Source organism: Triturus cristatus, chromosome 12, assembly GCF_964204655.1.
Source record: "Triturus cristatus chromosome 12, aTriCri1.1, whole genome shotgun sequence".
NCBI lineage: Eukaryota > Metazoa > Chordata > Amphibia > Caudata > Salamandridae > Triturus > Triturus cristatus.
The window spans coordinates 456,686,253-456,708,461 of record NC_140595.1 but is presented as its reverse complement, the minus strand read 5'-3'; the positions used below and the strand labels follow the sequence as shown (position 1 = coordinate 456,708,461).

The 22,209-nt window shown below is 45.7% G+C and overlaps 1 protein-coding gene across 3 annotated transcripts in view; it reads left to right on the top strand.

Annotated features, from left to right (window-relative positions):
• MYLK3 (myosin light chain kinase 3) overlaps positions 1-22,209 on the top strand; it is a 437,450-nt gene that overhangs the window by 245,325 nt on the left and 169,916 nt on the right. For all 3 annotated transcript variants that reach the window (XM_085636963.1, XM_085636962.1, XM_085636961.1), the window contains exon 7: positions 7,556-7,665. In XM_085636963.1, coding sequence (XP_085493089.1) covers positions 7,556-7,665 — 110 coding nt within the window. The remainder of the gene's footprint in view (positions 1-7,555; positions 7,666-22,209) is intronic.

Genomic DNA, 22,209 nt, shown 5'->3' with positions numbered 1-22,209 from the left:
CAGAGTGGATTTCTAATAGATGACATAAAAGGCTCCACGTCCCAGGTGATCGGAAATTCAAGGGCTCTTTATTCTCAATATTCATGGAATGAAAAATGCATTAGAACAGGAACAAAGATGAGTTTTAAGAAGCTCTGGCAAACACTATAGGTTTGGCTTTTGAAGAGTGGATGCACAGAAGTCGCGCAATACACACTTTTACTAATAGAGTGCACTTATGGGCACATTTAAAGTCCATATACTGAAGACAGTGTTATTTCTTTTAGTAGCTCGACATGCTTTGTCCACCGCAGTTTTTCTTCAAACCACATCCCAAGATATTTATATTACTGGCTGTCTCTATTCTTTTGTCTCGTAAGTACCAATTGTAATTTGAATTCCTTTTTCCAAATGTAGGAACTTTGGTCTTTTCCATATTTGCTATCAATTTCTTCTTACTACGATAAGCATTGAATGCCATTAATTGCCCTTGAAGGCCTAGTTCTGTCATATCCATGCTGACAAGATTGTCTGCCGATAAGAGACATGGGACATGCATGCCATTCATCTTTGGGCTAAAGCCCTTTGATGTCAATAGGGTGGCTGGTAGATAAGCTAAAAGTATCAGGAATACCATGGGGGACAACATGCATCCTTGTCTCAGATCGTTCTTGATTGTTATTGTATGGCTCAGTGTTCTTTCTGTATCTATTCTCACACATGCCCAATCCTGGCTGAGTAGTTCTTGCAAGGATAAGAGAAGACCCTTTGAGATTTCTAATTCTATCAATAATTCTCACAACTCTTGATGATCCACCATCTTGAATGTGACACGAAAGTCTAAGAAGCAACAGAACAGTTTGCCCCTGTGTTCCACCAATGTTCGTGCTAATGCCCACAGACTAAAGAAGTGAACTATTGTTGAGTAGCCCTCTTTGAAACCTCCCTGTTTTAAGGGGATTTTATTCCTTGTGTAAAGTGGCATTGTCCTTTTTATGGATGAGTCTTATAATTGCACCCTTACATTTTTCAGGCAACAGATCTGTCAATAGGATTTGGTTAACCACTAAATAATATAATGTTGTCCACCAATCCACATTTTAATTATAAACTGCTGATAGGTTATCCGGTCATGTGGCTCTGGTTAATTTTAATGCCGTAAAGGTCCACAATATTTTTTTTCCTCTCACAGTGCCTCTTCACAACTATTACTATACATTTCCTCCAAATAGGTTGCCTATGCCTCCTCCGATACCAAGCACCACACTTTCCCTTCCTCCTTTTCTGTCCCTTGTTGCACAAGATGCCGGAATGTCTTTCACTTTTTTCATTTCTCTCATTTCCAGCATATCTTTTCGCTCTTATAAGATCTTGTGAGATATTTTCTTGTTATCTAGTTTTCTCTTCTAATCCCTTTTTGCGGTACATAAGAGGACTTTAACCTCATAATTGTGTTTTTTTCTTAAGATGTTTTCCCTTTTTTATCTTTTTTTTTTAAGCTTCTACATTCCCTACCAAACCAGACTTTTAGCTTCTTCGTATCATTCAAAGCACTCTTCTCTCACTTCTTATTCACCTTTAACTCTACCTTTAAACATTCTACTATCTGCAATTATTTCATTATTCCATTTTATAAATTTTCCTGCGCTTCCTCCTTTTATACTATGGGGCATATGTAAAAGAAAATATTGAAGCGCAGAGTTGCGCCAAAATTGGCAGCGGCGCGATCTGAAAATTCCAAAATGTAGGGATGCACAGTTTTACAACACTACGGCGCACCCCTGTGTTTTCCCTAGCATTGGTGCTAAAACTAGCTGCCTAGCAACGCAGGCACCCTTGCACCATAGTGCAGGTAATGATTGTTTTTGTGCAGGAAGGTGTCCCTTACTGCTCATAAACAATCAATAATGGCTATGTATTACTTCTATGTGTGTTGCATTCTGCCTCACAAATGGAAGTAGCAAATTTCCAGTATTTAATTATTGTTTATGTACCGAAAGGGACACCTTCCTAGAGACAAACAATCATTAAATTTATGTTGTTCTTTTCATGTGTGCTGCCTAATGCAGCACACACAGAAAAAGCAAAAACAAGGAAAATCTAAGTTTTTCTACACAATTCTAATGCCTAAAATTGCATGACTTTAGTTTTTGGTGCTGCTTCAGATTTACACCTCCTTGTAAATCTGGAGCAGCGTCAAAAAGTAATGGATGTTGTGGTGGAATGCCCACAGCAGCACCCATTGCACACCCTTTTCATGCAGATACCTGCTTGAAAGGGTACCATATTTACAAAGAGGCGTTAAGCCACACAAAAAGTAGCTTAACGCCACTTTGTAAATATGGTACAGAGCATAGCGCCCCCGGATCATTACGAAAAGTGATGTTCTAGTGGCTTTATCCCCTTCTATTTGTGCCCCTATATCTTGTCGCTGCTGAAAGCTAACCAGCAGCAGTATTTGTTTGTAATCATGGTTATAAGATGTTTTTGATAATCTGCTTGTAGTGGGTGAACCTGCTTTCTAATATCACAAACCCCAATATTTAAAACTGCAGCAGCAGGTGATCACTTCCTTCTATTTGCATAACCTTAAATTCTCAACTCTATGGTAAAACCACGCATACATAAAAATACTATCTATGGGTCACATTTGGATACCATTACTAAGAGTTTGTCTAGCTGTTGGTGTGAGCTGTTGCAGCCATTTATACAAAACAATCTGTGTGCCCCCAAAAGTTTTGCAATGCGGCATCCCGACCTGTGGCTGGATTTACTGGGAAACATTCCGAGCAGATATATGTTGATAGCATCTCAATGTATAGTAGATCACTCTTGCAAGGATCTAATTTATGAGTAAAATCACTCATTAATAGCAGTACATACGAGCGAAACTTTCCATACATCTTTGCCAGATCTTCTTTAAACGATGTTAGCTGAACTCTATCATCTTCGACACTAACAGGTTGAATATGCACAGTAATAACAATTATATACTCCCAAAGCGAAACCTTTTTTACAATTGCATGAGGCATGCCAAAATCCAGTTACACTTTGCATCTAACTTGGTCACTTTGTTTGCCAATTTGGTAGAAATCAGGGTTATCAAACTTCACCCGAAGGCAGACCTAAGCCTATTGTTGTTGATTTTTTGCTAACCTGTAGGACTCCATCAATTAGAAGTGGGTCTTCACATAGCCAATTTTCCTGAAAATGCTTGATCTCGTAAAGATCCAACATTTCTTTAAAACTTCTGGAGACAATAGTTTCCTGAAACCAGATATACTCCATGACTTAACGAACAGGCTGTGTGAAGAACTATTGTCCTTGTCTATTTCGCTAAAGCACCCCAGTTCTGTTTCGTCTGTGGATGCCAGACCAGCATCATGATTTCCTTCTCCGTAACCCTACCTGCCAGCGTTACCTTGGGGCTGGTACTCTCAGGGAGCCCTTATTTCTACTATCTACTGGTCTTCTATTCTGTTTTCGTGCTTCAATAGTTTTACTTTGTTCTTTCCCAGCAAAGCTTGTTGCGGTAAGAAGCCATTACTCCTGTGTTCACTCTTTGCTATTTCCTTTGCTGGTGGGCATTTCATAGCTTTTTTTAAGATCTCCATCTCTGAGGTTTCCAAGGCTAACTTTACAATTTCTGAAAAAAGAGGGAGAAAAGTAGAGCTGGTCGGGTCAAAGGAGTTAGTTTTCTAATTATTTTGGCAACCCTCCACCTTTGCTGTAGCACTAGATAAATCCATAATGTATTCCCCCTTTGGTCTCTGTGATCCACTTCTCCAATGTTCATAGCACTTCTTTCCGCCTGTCTTCTATCTACTCTGTCCTCCTCCGACTTAGGGATTTGATACGACCAGCTGTTTACTTTTTCTTCCCATACTCCCACCCTCAACACCTTGCCCTCTGGCCTTGGTATTCTTGAGGCATATTTGCAAGCCCCTGTCAACACAGTAACGTCACTTTTACTGACGTTCCTGTAGCAATAGGAGGTTCGCCTTTTTCACAAGGTGGCATTAAGCCACTTAACTCCACCTTGTGAGTAAGGCACCCTTTCACACTATACTTAGCGTGAAAGGGATGGGCAATGAGTGTTGCAGTGGGCATTCCACTACAACACCCATTGATTTTGACACTGCCCCATATTTGCAAGGGTGGCGTAAATATGGGGTAGCGCCAACATTTAGACCATGGAAAACCTGGTCTTAAACATGCGAAACAAGAACAAATGCTTTATTTCTCCCCGTTTTTGCTGTTTCTATGTGTGCTGCATTGTGCAGCACACATAGAAACAGCAAAACGCCATGAATGATTGTTTATGTGCAGGAAGGTGTCTCTTCCTGCACATAAACAATAATTAAAAAAATTAAGAGTTGCAACTTCTATGTGTGCTGCACATGCAGCACACATAGAAGATACAAAAGTGCCATTTATGATTGTTTATGTGCAGGAAGGGACACCTTCTTGCACATAAACAATCATTCCCACAACGCAGACACTCTTGCACTATAGTGCAAGAGTGCCTGCTTTGGCGCTGGGCAGCTAACTTTAGCACCAGTGCAGAGATAAACGCAGGACTACACAGTATTTATGTAAATACAGTGCAGCCCTGCGTTTCTAAAGTGAAGGAGCACAGCGTTAGCCTTCTTGGGTTAAAGCCACACTCCGCCACTTTAGTAGTAAATTTGCTCCCTCCCCTTTAGCGTTATGGGACTAGATTCCTGGTTATGCACACTTACTCTCCTCTTGGAGCGTTAACTAAGGACTGGCTTCTTTCTGTCTACTATCAACAGGTTATTTTGCCTTTCCTCTACCTTTGTTGGGCCCTTTTCATCCAGAACTCTCCTTTTATTATTCTCAGTTCTCCTATGATGTTTTACTGAACCCCTATGTAATCTCTTTTATTAGGGTATATACCGTTTGAACATTGTTTGACTAACATTGATTGTTTAGTGATATAAACAACGGGGCACTATTTTGATGGCCTTTGATATCTGTCCTTATTGGGTTATATTAGTTTTCTTCCACTGGTTTCACTAGAGGCGGCATAAAGTTATTTATTTGCTTTAATTCACTCAAGATACCCTGCAGCTGTGTATTTTGGGGCTTGTAGACCTCATTGTTTAATACTATTACCTCAAATATTCCTTGAAGCATTAATAACATTATGTTCAACATAGATGCAGAAGGGGTAGCTGATGTCTCTAAATTTAAAGAAGAGGGTTGGTTAGCTGCACTAATTCTGAAATTGTCAATATGTCAACCCAAGACCTCTGGCACCATTACTATTAGTCAGGCAGTAACTGCTCACATATACTGAACATCTATTCCATCATGAATCAATCCCATTACCACAGGTGAGTGCAGCTTAGGTGATAAAGACAGTCTCGGTTCGGGTTACACCTTGTTTGTGTCTACTGTGTCTACCGTGTCTAACATCTCTGTGAGGGGCTGCTCTTGAACTTTAATGAAGCATTCTCTTGACTGCCAGTCTTTTTAAAGTGCTTGCTCACAAAACCTTTAAAGGATTCATAACATTTATTGTGTTCCTTGCTGTAGTACTACTCGTAGTTCCCAACTAATCCTGGACGGTAGCATTTAACACCTTTCTCCCTAGCCACCTTGCTGGCTACACCAGAACTGGCAGTGGCATTGCCTTCCATTGAACATCTTGATTCTGGGCTGCTGCTGGCCTCCGCCCACCACCTCTATTTTTTTATGTAGTTACTCCCGGTCTGTACGGTTTGGCTTGTGGCAAACTGGCTGTACTCCTCAAGCTCTTAATTATATCCTTCTTCACTAACCTCTTGGATTGCTTGTGGATGACCACATGTGTTACTGTCTCCTACCAGCTGTTAATCTCATTATGTTTACCTTGGTGCCACGCTATTGATATTGTCGGAGGTTCAACAGTTCAGATGGGCAGTGGCACCCCACATCAGAAAAGTGTCAGAGAAGTGTGCTGCATTCACTTACCTCCTCCCTCACTACCAATCTGCAATATGCTGTGCAGCTACCGCTACCACCGCCACCTCCACCAGTCACCACCGGTGGCCTAAACAAACCAGTGTTCTTCTCCCCTGTGTATGTCCAGCCAGTCTCTCAGGAAATCTTTGATGGGGTTCTCCCTGGTCGAAGTGCGTACCCTGCCGCATGCCTGTCTCCACCTGATGAGGGAGCAAACACAGTGGTCACATGTCTGCCATTGCATGCGTTGTGCTCCCTTTCACTATTCAAGACCTAAGATCGGTATGAAGGGAAGACAAGAGCTGTAGGCGATAGGAGCTAACCGCCCACACTGGACCGAGAAACTGTCAGAAAAATACAGAGCAACAAACATCCATTGCTGAGCTTGCAGCTTTCTGGGCTCATCTCTGCTTCCATGTCCTCCTGCTTTCTCTGTAAATGTGTACGATCAGGCAGGTATGATCACGGCAGCTGCAGGCTTACGATAATAGATGGTGAAGCGACCATAGACCATTAAGCAAATCAATGTGATGGAAGACTGTGTGATGTGTGTTTGTATCACAAAATGCTTGCTTAAATATGTGAATAGCAATTTCTCTTTCAATTCTTTTAATTTTCCATTGCAACTCCATTTCTACTCGTCTACGTGTATGCTACCTGATCTTGTTGTTAATCAGTGAATTCTTTCATTATCTAAGTAGCGCAAGGAGAATCTGGGGTACTTGAGGGTCACAGGGCTTCTTGTTTATATTCAGAATTGGGAGCAATGAAGATGCCATCACAGTGGCAAAAGCCGAGGTTGAGTAGCTTCCATTGGCCAGCACGATCCTTTATATAGACAAGCAGGCCACGGCTACAGAGGAGAACGTAAAATCCTCTTGGGAGAGGCACAGCGCAAAACTGATTTCCCATGGGAAGTGGTAGCTAGATGTTCCTAGAGAGTACAGGTTCATGAATAGGATAGAGTCAGCCGATTATTGGTCAAGCCAAGAGCTTATACAAGCAAGCACCAGAGAAACCAAAGAAAAGTGAGGAAGCACCTTAACTGCTTGATCCTGGAAATCGCAAAATAAGTATACAAAGTAGCTCAGTTGCAGAGCACTGGAAAGATGACACTGGTATAGGGAAAGAACCCAGAGAGAAATGCCTTTTCCAAATTATAACAAAAGAGAAAAAAGAGATCAGGGAACAATAGGTGCAAAAATAAAAAGGTCAGAAGACAAAACGTCTTAAGCCTCATACCCAAGATCTGGAATAATATTCCGCCATAAATGAAACTTGCTGCTTCTCTTCTTGAGGAAAGTCCTGAAAACACATCACTTTAAGGGACATGCATATGTGTCATTCATTTTGTGTCTCAGTACAGATACAGATAATGCTTATGTCTAAATGCGTTCATGTATTACATGTATGTCTTACATCAAGAACTCAAGGTATTACTGCATATTCGTGACATATCTTTTTTCTTTGTAAACATATAAGAAAAGAAAAAAATAGCACTTTAAAATAAGAAGAAAATATTCTGAGTAATGCTGGAAACCTTATTTTAAATGGTAAGTTAATGTGTTCCTCTTGATAATTTAACTTCTTTACTCATTTTTAACAGGAGGAAGTGAAAAACGAAATAAATATCATGAACCAGCTAAACCACATCAACCTTATTCAGCTCTATGATGCCTTCGAGTGCAAGAACAGCTTCACCCTGATCCTCGAATAGTAAGTAACACAGAAAATTTAATATAAGCATGGAACAGCTGCACAGCACTTCTGGGATGGGGGGTACCAATCTTGAGACTTCTAGGTAATTCTTCGTGTAATCTGAAGTTTGAAGGCCGGTTTCTAGTTCATAAATCGTGGTGGAAGGCAATTGGAAGCCATATTGCAAATTTATAAATCTCAGTGTGTCCTCATTGGGGGTCGCAAATTGAGAAATATTACAAAATGAAGAAAATAGATTCTGTTGAAGACTCCTTGGGGTACCAATTTCTTCTCCCCATGTTATTTGCCATAAGGAGTTAACCCTTTGTGACTTCATTAGAGTGAGGCCTTTACTATTTTGTTATCTATCTGGAGCAATGAGAAGGCTGCACTGCAAGAGATATAATAACTTATTGCCTTTCCTGTGATAATGGCCTCTGAATTCCGTGATTGGCATGCATTACATCTGAAATAGGAAAAATTGGTATGCTAAAGGCTTTTACAGAGACAAATTTATGTTATGATTTTAATAAAAGGGAAGTAGCCTCAGCTTCTTATGAATTAGCACATGAAAGACGCCTATCTGTCTTTGTGTGTTCCGCCGGTATCTCCCGTGTACTTAGGGCAGCCTCCTGGGAGATGACAACGCTCTTTGTTATGCAGGTTTCGAGCTCACACTGTTAAGTATTTATTGTGTTTTCGGCTAGGGTATCAAACAAACCTTGCTGCTATTCCTTGCCGTGTGATAAGACAGTCAAACTATGTCTCACTTTTATTGTCTTGTAAATTGTATGTATTTTTTAGAAAATTATTTTGGCTCCCTCTCTTCAGAAGAAAATACCATGACATTGCACAATGCAGAGCCATGTTTTTATCTGTCATTCAATTGGCTGACAGTGAAACATGCTTACATGTAGGTTCATTTTTAAGACATGCTGTGTATAGCTATGTTTTTATTTGATATCAACTCTGAGGAATGAAACATGCAAATATGTTTGATCACTGTAAGGTATGCTGTGTAGGCACTTGGTACTTTATTTTTCGCTGCTATTTGTAATTTCTCTTCTGATAATATTTAATAATGTTTTTAACTATATGAAAGGTTTATTGTTATATGTATGTTACTTTTATGGATGGAAAACCTTCAGAATAAAGTGTCAAACTGAACTGAAGTAGTTCATAAATATACAGTAGTTTTCATAAAGATAGTTGATCAAAAACAGGAATCCAATACAAAAATATGTCTTTTAAATACGAAACATTTCCTAGAAATGCGCCGTAAAAAAATGAAGCGTCCATCTACTTAGCTGCAGAGGAAGTAAGATTCTAATATTATGAAAGAGTAGTTTTTTGCAGTTTTATACAGCTCGACCTTGGCCCAAGGGCAGTAGAGCTCCTTACATGAGCACCAGTTTGCATTACACATTTTCTCCGACACCAGAAGATTAAGTGAATTCACTGTTGTTCCTTTTTTTTGTATTTTATTGTTTTATTTGGCAGAATATTAAATACAATTATTGTCCTAGCAACGGGCATCACACAAACATATGAACCGGTCAGCTTCTAAATATTTAAATCTTGGACACAAACTCGACTCATGCCCACCCAACTTATCAAATTTGGCGGGTGATAAGGATTCAAAAACATCTTGTAATGTTTTTGTGGAGTATATGTTTAGCAACCCCTCTTACCTAAGATACTCATACCTAATGATTGAATAAACATATCCTGAGTGATCACCTCCCCCAACCCATCCAGACCATTTTTCTGTCCATCTCAGTATATGGTCTTCTATTTCATTGATAAAAATGTAATATCAATCAATCAATCACTGCATTTGTAAAGCGCGCTACATACCCGAGAGGGTCTCAAGGCGCTGGGGAGGGGGGGTGCTACTGGTCGAAGAACCAGGTCTTGAGGAGTCTTCTGAAGGCCAGCAGGTCCTGGGTCTGTCGTAGGATGGTGGGGAGAGTGTTCCAGGTCTTGGCGACGAGGTAGGAGAAGGAACTGCCGCCGGCGGTGGTTTTCCGGATGCGGGGGACTGTGGCGAGGGCGAGGTTGGCTGAGCGGAGGCTTCGGGTGGGGGTGTGGAAGCTGAGTCGGTTGTTGAGGCAGGTGGGTCCGGTGTTGTGCAGTGCTTTGTGTGCGTGGATCAGGAGCTTAAAGGTGATCCTTTTGTTGACGGGGAGCCAGTGCAGGCCTCTCAGGTGGAGTGTGATGTGGCTGCGGCGGGGGACGTCGAGGAGGAGTCGGGCCGAGGCGTTCTGGATGCGTTGGAGTCGTCTCAGGAGCTTGTTTGTAGTTCCTGAGTAGAGGGCGCTCCCGTAGTCGAGTCTGTTGGTGATGAGGGCCTCGGTAACGGTTTTTCTCGTGTCGAGGGGGATCCATTTGAAGATCCTGCGGAGCATACGGAGGGTGTTGAAGCAGGACGCGGAGACGGCGTTGACTTGCCTGGTCATGGAGAGAGTGGAGTCGAGGATGACCCCCAGGTTGCGTGCGTGGTCCGTGGGTTCCGGGGCTGTGCCTCGTGACGTGGGCCACCAAGAGTCGTCCCAGGCTGATGGGGTGGGTCCGAGAATGAGGACCTCCGTCTTGTCTGAGTTCAGCTTCAGTCTGCTGTCCTTCATCCAGTCGGCTACGGCCTTCATTCCTCTGTGGAGGTTAGCTTTGGCGGTGTGGGGATCTTCGGTGAGGGATATAATCAGCTGGGTGTCGTCGGCGTAGGAGATGATGTTGAGGTTGTGTTGTCATGCGACGTGGGCGAGGGGGGCCATGTAGATATTGAACAGCGTCGGGCTGAGGGAGGATCCCTGTGGGACGCCGCAGATGATCTCGGTGGTTTTGGAGCGGAAGGGTGGGAGGCGGACGCTCTGGGTTCTGCCGGAGAGGAAGGATGTGGTCCAGGCCAGGGCCTTCTCTTGGATACTGGCGTCGTGGAGGCGTGCTGATAGGGTGCGGTGGCAGACCGTGTCAAAGGCTGCTGATAGGTCCAGGAGGATGAGGGCAGCTGTTTCTCCTTTGTCCATCAGGGTCCAGATGTCGTCAGTGGCGGCGATGAGGGCGGTCTCGGTGCTGTGGTTGCTGCGAAAACCCGATTGGGAAGGGTCCAGGATGTTGTTAACTTCGAGGTAGCGGGTCAGCTGTTTGTTGACAATCTTCTTGGTCACTTTTGCTGGGAAAGGGAGCAGGGAGATGGGCCGGAAGTTCTTGAGGTCCTTGGGGTCCGCCTTGGGCTTCTTCAGAAGGGCGTTGATCTCGGCGTGCTTCCAGCTTTCTGGGAAGGTTGCTGTCTCGAAGGAACAGTTGACTGTTTTCCGGAGGTGGGGCGCGATGGTTGCGCTGGCTTTGTTGAAGACGTGGTGAGGGCAGGGGTCCGATGGGGATCCGGAGTGGATGGAGTTCATGGTTTTGATGGTGTCTTCGTCGCTGACGCTGGACCAGACAGTCAGGCGACTGGTGCGAGTGGTAGTCGCAGGGGTGGTGGACTCGGTGGTGGGTGCGGGGGGTCGGAGTTGAAGCTGTCGTGGATGTCGGTGATCTTGCGGTGGAAGAAGGTGACCAGGGAGTCGCACAGGTCTTGAGATGGCGGGATGTCGTTCGTGTTGGAGCTGGTATTGGAGAGTTCTTTCACGATGCTGAAGAGCTCTTTGGTGTTGTGTGCGTTGTTGTCTAGGCGGTCCTTGAAGGCGGTCTTCTTGGCGGTCCTGATGAGTTGGTGGTGTCTGCGGGTGGCGCTCTTGAGGGCTGTGTGGTTGTCTGGTGTTCGGTCGTGGAGCCATTTCTTCTCCAGCTTCCGACAGGTGTGCTTGGAGATCCGGAGGTCCTCGGTGAACCAGGCGGCTTTCTTGTTGGTGTGGTTGGTTGTAGAGGTCTTGAGAGGGGCGAGGGTGTTGGCGCAGTCATTGATCCACTGTGTGAGGTTGGTCGCGGCGGTGTCTGGGTCGGTGGAGTCGGTGGGTGGTCTCAGGGCGAGGGCGGTAGTCAGTTGGTCCCTGGTGACCTTGCCCCAGCAGCGGCGTGGTAGCTGTTGGGTGCGGTGGTGTGTGGTGGGTTTTCTGAAGGTGAAGTGGACGCATCTGTGGTCTGTCCAGTGTGGTTCGGTGGTGTGGTTGAAGGAGACGTGGGGGCTTGCGGAGAAGATGGGGTCGAGCGTGTGTCCAGTGGCATGAGTAGGTGTAGTTACGAGCTGTTTGAGTCCGAGGTTGGCGAGGTTGTCGATCAGGGCGGTGGAGTTGGCGTCGTTGTTGTTCTCGAGGTGGAAGTTCAGGTCCCCGAGGAGGATGTAGTCTGTGGAAGCGAGGGCGTGGGTGCTGATGAAGTCGGCGATGGTGTCACTGAACTATGGGCGGGGTCCGGGAGGTCTGTAGATGAGAGTTCCTCTGAGGGTGGTGTAGGGGTCGGTGTGGATCTGGAACTGCATGTGCTCGGCGGTGGTGAGGGTGTCATCGGTGTTCGTTGAGATTTTGATGGAGTCTTTGTGGATGATGGCGATTCCTCCTCCCACTCCGTTGGTGCGGTCTCTGTGGGAGATCTTGTAGCCCTGTGGGATGGCTATGGCGATGACTGGTGCTGAGGTGGCGTTCAGCCAGGTCTCCGCCAGGAAGGCGACGTCGGGGGCGGTGGAGTCTAGGAGGTCCCAGAGTTCGATGGCGTGCTTGCGAGCGGAGCGGGTGTTGAGTAGGATGCAGCAGAGGTGGTTGGGTTCTCTGGCTGGTGGTGTGGAGAGTTGGATGCTGGTGAATCTGCAGTTCCGGCAGGTGAAAGGCTCCTGGGTGCGTTTCGGGGTGGCCCGGTAGCAGGGGTGGTCTCGTCTGGTGAGGGGGCGTGGAGGGTGCTTGCGTCCTAGTGCAGTCTGGCGTTGCGGGGTCCAGGGGTTCTGGTGCTGGGTGCGGTCGAGGCGCGGTCGGGCGCAGACGGGCTTGCCTTAGGCGCGGCTTTGGTGCGCCAGCGGCGCGGCCGCTTCGCGGCCTCCATATGAGGACAGAGGGAGGGAGGAGCAGCTGGGAGGTGGGAGCGGGGCGGCCAATGGGAGTGAAGGGGGCGGGGCTGCAGGGGCTCAGCGGCGGGGGAAAAAACGGCGGGAAAAGATGGCGGGAGGGGGACAACACGGCACAGGGGTACAGAAAGCAAAACACAGGGGCACAGAATTAAAAAAAAAACAAAGTGGCACAGAAAGCCAAGCGCAGGGGTACAGAATAAAAAAGGGAGCGAGCAGTCAGGCGGCAAAAGCGGCAACGGAGGTTCAACCCACAGGGGGCTGCGTGGCGGATGGGGGGAGCGACCTGCCTGGTGACAGGGTCAAAGGTCTCTCTCTACCACCGCTTTGCGGCCTCCATATGAGGGCAGAGGGAGGGAGGCGCAGCTGGGAGTTGGGAGCGGGGCGGCCAATGGGAGTGAAGGGGTGGAGCCGCAGGGGCTCAGCGGTGGGGGAAATCCGGGGAAAACCCGGGGAAAAAACGGCGGGAAAAGACGGCGGGAGGGGGACAACAGAGCACAGGGGTACAGAAAGCAAAACACAGGGGCACAAAATGAAAAAAACAAAGTGGCACAGAAAGCCAAGCGCAGGGGTACAGAATCAAAAAGGAGCGAGCAGTCAGGCGGCAAAAGCGGCAACGGAGGTTCAACCCACAGGGGGCTACGTGGTGGATGGGGGGAGCGACCTGCCTGGAGACAGGGTCAAAGGTCGCTCTCTACCACCGCTTCGCGGCCTCCATATGAGGGCAGAGGGAGGGAGGAGCAGCTGGGAGGTGGGAGCGGGGCGGCCAATGGGAGTAAAGGGGGCGGGCCGCAGGGGCTCAGCGGTGGGGGAATACCCGGGGAAAACCCGGGGAAAAAACGGCGGGAAAAGACGGCGGGAGGGGGACGACAGAGCACAGAGGTACAGAAAGCAAAAACACAGGGGCACAGAATGAAAAAAACAAAGTGGCACAGAAAGCCAAGCGCAGGGGTACAGAATAAAAAAGGGAGCGAGCAGTCAGGCGGCAAAAGCGGCAACGGAGGTTCAACCCACAGGGGGCTACGTGGCGGATGGGGGGAGCGACCTGCCTGGAGACAGGGTCAAAGGTCGCTCTCTACCACCGCTTCGCGGCCTCCATATGAGGGCAGAGGGAGGGAGGAGCAGCTGGGAGGTGGGAGCGGGGCAGCCAATGGGAGTGAAGGGGGCGGGCCGCAGGGGCTCAGCGGTGGGGGAAAACCCGGGGAAAAAACGGCGGGAAAAGACGGCGGGAGGGGGACGACAGAGCACAGAGGTACAGAAAGCAAAAACACAGGGCCACAGAAGGAAAAAAACAAAGTGGCACAGAAAGCCAAGTGCAGGGGGACAGAATAAACAAGCATTTGCAATGCAATAGGTCTCGCATTTACGATAGTTTAAGCTATTGACATTGTAAATAACAATGCCTTTTATTTATGTTTTAAAAACCAAAACATAAATAAAAGGCATTGTCACTTACAATGCCAATAGCTTAAACTCGCATAAATGCTAGACCTATTGCATTGCAAATGCTTGCCCTTCAGCTCCGCGTGAGCTGTAGCTTGCTCTGAAAGGTAAACAGTCCGCTGAGCAGCCTGTCGCTGGTACTATGAGCAGAAGAAACAGTGCAGGTTTCCCGCCTCAGCTCCCATTATCATGTTTAGATTTCTGCAGATTCTATGGAGTAGCCTCCTTCTCCACTACTTTAACATTAGGACGTTTAAAGCTTTCCGTTTATAGAAGTAAGGGCGTCACTTCCAAAGCTGATGTATTTTAACTTATTAACAGCCAACGTAGTCTGAAATAAAATAAACCGATAGCTGTGGCACATTTCAATGCAGTTCACACTCTCCACAAATTACAAGTGGCACCACCACAACAGTACTGAGCACTTAGAGGAGCGAAAAGAGTTAGGAAGTCTCCAAACACACCAGAAATTGGAAACCTCACAGGCAGTACAAGCACACTATGCAAACATTGAACTAAAACAGAAACCGACGAGGCTGAAGAAGGGGAACGGAGCCTGGGACATGTGAAGAAAGAAGCATAGCCCACGGGAGCTATGAGGTATGCCGTGGAGGCAGCCTCACCAGCATATGATACAGATAGCATGCCCCAACGCTGCCCACTTTATGTCCAGGTGAAGCTTTTGATGCGCTCAAGTGGTCGCGTTTTTCTCCTATTTTTCGGCCGAGCTTCAATCTATTTGCTTGCGTACCTCATTTTTCGAGCGTCTGCCCCTATCTCCAAAGTTCGAGTTTGCCAAACTGGCAAATTATCTTTGACAATAGGAACAAGCCGGAAGTCGGGCGCCCTTGCCCGGGACGTGGGCGGGGCCTGCTCCAGCAAAAACAGAAACCGGCGTGCCGTGCTAACGCGGGGCTCCCATGTTGAAGGGAGAGCCCCGTGGTGGCGGCCGGAGTGAAGAGAAGCCCCGGGTCCCAGGAGGGGGCCCGGGAGAAGAATGCGGCGGCTGAGGATGACCACAGCAGCGCGGGGCTCCAAGGAAATTCAGGGAAGCCCCGCAACAGAAGTGCTGCAGCCGTGAGGAGGAACCCCCCCCCCCCAGAAGAGCAGCCCGGTGAGTAAAGAAGGGCTGGGGGGGCTCCGTGTGGGCTATTGTTGCTCAGAATTACACTTTACGCCAACAATAGCCCACACGGAGCCTCCAACGGGGCTGGCATGTTATCGGAAGCGGGACAGGAGATGTGCACATTGCGTGTGTGCACGTGCATGTTCACGTGCGCGTACACCGGCTCAAATCCGCCAAAAGCCTTGCGCGTGCCCATCTCCTGTCCCACTTCCGAGGCAAGTCAGCAACAATAGATCTCGCTGCGGACAGCAGCGCTTTGCGCTGGGTTCGCAGGCGAGACCTAAAAAGGGAGCGAGCAGTCAGGCGGCAAAAGCGGCAACGGAGGTTCAACCCACAGGGGGCTGCGTGGCGGATGGAGGGAGCAACCTGCCTGGTGACAGGTAATAGCAACCAGCAGTCCTTAATAGTCCATTTTCTAAAATGGTTTTATTATATCTGCAACGAGGACTCCGGTACTAAACAATCTTGAATATGTGAGTACCGGAGAGACTTTGGTATTTAAAACATTAAAATCATTCATCATAAGTTGAAATGATTTAAAAGAGCAATGCTGGTATAACTGATATAGGGAAACTGTATAGGAACCCATTGTGCTGTATGATGGATTTGTATAGTATTGTCTAACAGTCCCAGGATGATAGTATAGCCATGGAATTTAGGAATCTTAAAAGGTAAACAGTAGATTTTCAGCTCGTTTTCGGAGGCCATACGCAGCAGATGTCCATTAAGAGGTGTGAAAACACCTCAGGACATGGGTGACAGCCTCGATGACCCTTTGTTTTTAGGTCTCGCCTATGCAGCACGCATGCGCTGCATATGAGGACCTTTAGCCGTCGTTCTGCTCTTTTTTGAAGCACACACTCGTGCTTGTGGTGGCATCCACCTTGTGGGAGCGCGCAGGGGCGCGCCACAAGCAGGAGTATGTGCTTCGAAAAAGAGCGGACTGCGCGCGTACGCAGGCACCACTCCTGGGCTTGTTCTTTAAAGTGAAGACTGCGTGCGCGCATGCACGCACGCACCACTCCCGAGCTTGTTCTTTAGATATGGCAGATCGGGTGGCCTGGTGAAATCAATCAGTCAAGGAGGATATACATCGTTTGCTCTGGCCTTACATCTTATTTACCTTACAATGGGCTGCGGGTGTACTAAGAGAAAAAAATACGCGTTTAATGCTGTGCAGCTCAGATTAACTATACTTTATGACAGGACTCATTCCTCAAAGCCAGTCCTGCTGACTTCCCAAGAGCAGGGTTGCTGGAAGTAATCTACCCGGCGCCCCCTCCTCCACATACTCTGAATTCTTCAGTAATGAGCTATGAACTGCAACACTCAGCCCACTGCTGATGTTCGGGGAGACGCCAGGGCTAGGGTTTTCTGGCAGTGATCATGAAGGCGCTTGCTTCGCGTGGAGGAGGTGAGGTGCTGCTTTTCTCCAAGTATAGTTTGTGAGAGCGCACACAACACCCTGATCGATACTTTTTTGTGGTATAAAAACTGCTATTAAGTAAACACTCTGAGGACTCATTGGACCCCAACAGCTACATACTAAAGGCTTTAGAAGGGCCCGCATTTCACCATATTTGTTTGAAGTCTTATGCCACTGTTGAAAAATTGAGCAGCTCTGGTATCTGGTAATGTATAAAAAGATGGCTTAAGTGTATTCTGAGACTGGCTTTGAATCAAGGAGAGCACGTGAAAGATTGTAACACGACGGACTACAAGTACCAGAATGCACCATGGTCTCAATGGAACCAAAGTGTTTATAACATTAATCCAGTTTCATGCAAAATTGCAGTGAAATTAATTTGAAATGAAAATGTGTCCTTCGGGTCCTTTTCTTGTTACTGTCTGGTTGGCTGTGTCCCTGGTCTACCCCAGTGAGGTCTGGTTACTTTCATCTCTACTTTGCTGGTTGAAGTATGCTTAGTTTCATGTGTAGGATGCAGACTGTGGCTGAAGGGGTCAGCAGTGCTTGTTATTTTCATCACTGAAGCCCTTCCAGTGTTAATTCTGGCTGGTTTTTACTGACACTGTAAATACTCAGAAATGTGTCTCAGTAAGTGGCCCTCATTAGTCCCACTCCTAACAGCCCACCAGCAAGCCAAACATGGGGGCTAGTAGTTTTATTTCTGCAACAAAGAGCAAGCAACGGCAGAAGAAGGGATATTGGAACAATTCAGCCATGTATTGGTAACTGACCACATTTTGCAAACTCTGTGTGTCTAATCACGAGACAGCAATTGATGGGATTTAAAACAAGCATTGGCATAGCCAATAGGTTTCGCCTTTGGGACCTTATAAGTGTTTAGGCATGCAACAGTTGATGTTGTTGCACCAAGGATATTGTGCTGGATAACTAAACACTTATAAGGTCCCAAAGGCGAGACCTATTGGCTATGCTAATGCTTGTTATTTTTCGGGGTGGGGGGGGCCTGGTGAGAGGCAGAGTGCATGCTTATGTAGCTCTAAGCATGAGGCCCCACACCCTCCTCACACAGTGGCATTAATTTGTAAGGTGGCAGGTATGTGTATTCATTTAATAGCTGCTTCAGGGATCCCAATTCGACCAAGAGCCTGTCAGAGGAACAGCAATTCAACCCTCTCAAATGGTTTACTAAATCTATTACTTAAAAGTGATTGAGTGTATTTTCTGCCCAATCGCTGCCGAAAATAGTGGACACGTCAATATGGGTACCAGTGTCGGTACCCAGAATGAATCTGTCCTGCCACAAAGTAACCAATTAATGGCTAGTAACATTAAATCTAGCAGCTGGAATGCAGGTATACATTTTATAATCTGCTCTTTGCAGAGAAATCGGCCCATCTACCTGTGTTGTCCTTTATTTTTTCTTTCACAAAATACTATAATGTTGGCTTCTGAGCATGAGCCATGGAGAAGACCTGCCTGCATAATATCTATGATAAACTGATAAAAAAGGTGATATTATTTCCATAGTATTGTTCGTTGGGGGTTGAATCCACACCTGTGGCTTTCCCCAATGGAGCCCCTCAATAGAATCAGTAAGCTCCTACAAGGAAATAGGTATCATTAAGTCCATCTGCTGAGACTGGCAAAGCACAAACAGGTTAATCCCAGCAAGGAAACGACTAATTTCACCATCTCCTTCGTTCATCATAGAGTATGTATAAAAGTTATATTAATAGCTGCAAAATTCACCAGCTACATCATCCTCATTAAGGCGCTTACTCCCTGTATGGCTATCAATTTCTAATAAGCTTTCTTTTTCTGTACAAGATTAGGTTTTGGCAGCAAGCAGTGGGCCAATTTTATCCTCATAATCTTTTCTTCAAATTTTGGAATCAAAGATTAGTTCTATTTTTTATTAGTAAGTGATTTGATCTGAGCCTCAGATTTATAACCGTCTCCCAAATACTGACATGTTGATCATTCAAACTGGTTACTAAGTAGGCATGCTTAGGCTTGGCTTAAGTGCCCTCAGCTTAGTCTTTAGATGCAGTTCTTGCTCCTGGGACTTTCTCCTACGTTGGCCACATACTGTCATGTGAAGTCTCTGATACCAGCTTTTAAGGCATGCCATACTGCGCTCACAAGGGCTGTGCTGTAATTAATTTAAATAAAGTCTTTCTTAAATTCCATAAGACTCTTCAAATAATCTGATTAATGCAGTGCAAACTTGGGGAAGGTTAATCTATGATTACTAGATGAAAATTAATTTATTGAAAGTGTCAGTGTAAGTCGAACATGAGCTGAGAAACAACTAAGATGAAAGTCTACCATGGATCTACATGCAAGCCCTTTACTAACTAAAAAGTAGTCTATACATGAATATTGACTATGGATGGGAGAAAAAAAGTATATAAACAGAGATCAAGATTCCGCCATCTCCTAGAATCTACTAAATCAAGGCTATCTTTAAGTGTATCTATGGCTTTTAACACTTTGGTCATGCAAGCACACCCCGAGATGTGGTGGAGTTTAAGTCTACTTCTATGATAAGATCACTAGGTAGCATTCTAAGTTGTTTTCTGATTTGATAGGAAACTGTGGGGGTCATCATTATTGGGGCCATATATAGAGCAAATATTAAACCATAATCCATTGACCATGACCCCTATATTCATCCACTCCCCCCACCCCACATATCCACCTTAGCAAAAACCATTGGCTAACCAGGACTAAATATTAATGTAGTAACTCTTTTAACTTGCATTCACTACACTATCAATTACGTATTGCGAAGTCAAACTCTTATATAGCATATATCTACTTTCTGGTTATCCTAGTTTCTTGTAAACATATAATACAAAGTTTAAAGCTATCAATTTCCTGTTTCACTCTCTTTAACTTCTGCCCAGAGTTAAGCCAGTTGGCATTCAGAGTAAGGATCTTACGTTACACCATCGCTTCTGGTAAGCTTAATTTTCATTAGGTTGCTCCCCACCTGCCCCCACTTTTCATCAATCCACAGTGATCTGTCCTCTTTTCTCCCTGCTTTCCCTCCCCCTTTCCGCCCAACAGCCCCCAACCTAATTCATCTACCTGGATCTGTCCTGACGAAATCCAAATTTCCCTCTCCCTACCAATTTTGGAAACAATTGGTTACATCCTAAAACCACATGGGGCTCCAGTGCCCCCCGACACCTCCCACCCCAACAGAACACCTTCCACCTCAACAGAAACCCTTTCCCAAAATATAGGTCAATTTAAGTCAAACCCTTATTACTTGGTTGAAACCCTTGTTTAACAAGCATTGGCATAGCCAATAGGTCTCGCTTTTGGGACCTTATAAGTGTTTAGCCATGCAACAGTTGATGTTGTTGCACCAAGAATATAGTACTGCATAACTAAATACTTATAAAGTCCCAAAGGCGAGACCTATTGGCTATGTTAATGCTTGTTTTTGGTGTGCCCGTGCCGAATTTTGATCCCAATCCAATTCTCCCTATAACCAATAGAAGTGCACTGTGAAATGTAATAAAATAAGGAATTATCAATGTGTTCGTAAACAGCATGTCCTCTGTTGGAAGTTAATCAGCAGAGCGGTACAGATGCCCTCTCTTGGTGACTTGTTTATTTGCAGAGTTATGTAGATGTAATATTTCAGCAGCATCTCTGCAACAGAGGTGCATTGGCTGGCGAGCACAGCCGCATTCTGGAGTAAAGTGCACTGTAATGGAAATCCACTGTTTAGAGATTTGCACGTGTAGTCTTCATTATAATTGTGGCTGGTGTTAGCAAAAATGTTCATTTTGCTAAAATGTTATGGTAATAAAAGTACTTATAGGGGCTTTCAACCAGCCCTCTCCATCCATGGGCCTGTTATTGTGTCATTCATATTTTTAACATACAGCATGGGACAGCCCAGCTTCGGCCATTGGCTAACTTCACTCAATGCGTGCTTTTTGAAACGCCAAAAAGTATTTTTACTCTTACCCTATTTTTTTAAGATTGATGAGTGCCCGGCAACTTTCGCGACATAAAGTTTACAAAAAGCATGACAACACAACCACCATTGACAAACTTTAAAGGCTCGTGGTCAACACTAGGCTTACTGGCATTGCCAATGCTTGTTATTCATATTGTGCCCGTTTTGTAACAGATATATCAGCTTGCTTTCGCCGCAGAGTAAAGGAGACTGTTTTAGGAGTAGGTATATACATTGGCGGAGCTTTGCAGATGGCGTCTGTAGAAGGCCGCTGCCTGATAGAAGTGCATCGGTTGACCTGTTTTGCAGATGCAAGATTTGATTGGCAGCTCTTTGGCGGAAGAACGGGGGAGGGGACTGCGCAATAACTGTGTGAATTACCGAGCCCCGCGAGGAAGGCGCATCAACAGAAGTGTCAGTGATGCATAATCGCTTCAGTGTGCACCTGTGGTCAAGGGATAGCCGTAGCCGTGGGGAACAAGACAAACATAACAAGCATTGGCCACGCGGCCGTAAAAGTAACGGCTGCATGGCCGTGAAAGCGAAAGTAATCGCGATTGCAGCGAAAGTGATAGCGATTGCGAAGACGGGACGCGCTGTGTGGTAAGCACGTGAGTGGTGCGCGCGCAGCAGTGATTGGCGGCTGCGCGCATGCACGCTCGCGAGAAAGCAGTGAGGTCTGGTAGCACTTTGGAAACCCGTATACTAAATGTCTCTCCGAGCAGCGCATGCGCTGGCTCAGGCGAGACCTAAAAAAGGAGGGGGGTAAAGGAGCTAAGAGGTTAAGAAAAATTGAAAACATTCAACTATTAGCAAGAGGATTTTCTTTGAAAAATAAACTGGTGTGCCTTGATTGGATTTGAGAAATATTGGAATTGACCTTGGCAATTGATCGGAAGATTTGCACCTATAAGTGTGGCCCGCTCCATAATTCTGTATTCTTGAAAGAAAACTGCAATTACACAATGGGGTTTAGAACCACTCTAAGGGGTTGTGAAAGGGACTTGATGGGCTCTGACAATTGATAAACTTGGGATCTCCTTCCGTTCCTGTAAATCATTCCTCCAGCTATCACAAAGTAACTGGGGAAATCAATCCAAAAGATTTACCCAGCCCTTTCTCAGTCCCCTGCAGAATTGTCAGATTACATCCGTGGGCCCTAATCTCCAAATCCTCATATTTTCGAGTGAGAGTATGCAGTTACTACTCATGTCTAGACATATTATTATTAATCTATTCTTCAATCTTAGTGAGAAGAGTTCTGATATCTGGTTGTTGGGACATAAATCTGTTTACATTTTCATTCATTTCATCACTTTTTCCTTGTTAAGGTCTCAATCTTTGGGCTCTGCTCTCTCTGCATTTTCTAAGCCCCTTTAATTTCTTTCATAATTGTTCAAAGCACCTGCCCGATGGTTATCGTAGAGAATGATGAGTGATAGTTCTCTGATTCTGATCTTGGATTCCGCATTATTGTCTATATTGGAAGGAAGACCCAGTAGTTGCTCCTCCGTGCTTGAAAGAGGAGTCTGGCTCAGGTTTCCATTAACAGTGTATATGATTTAGTGCAATCAAAGTTATATGAAACT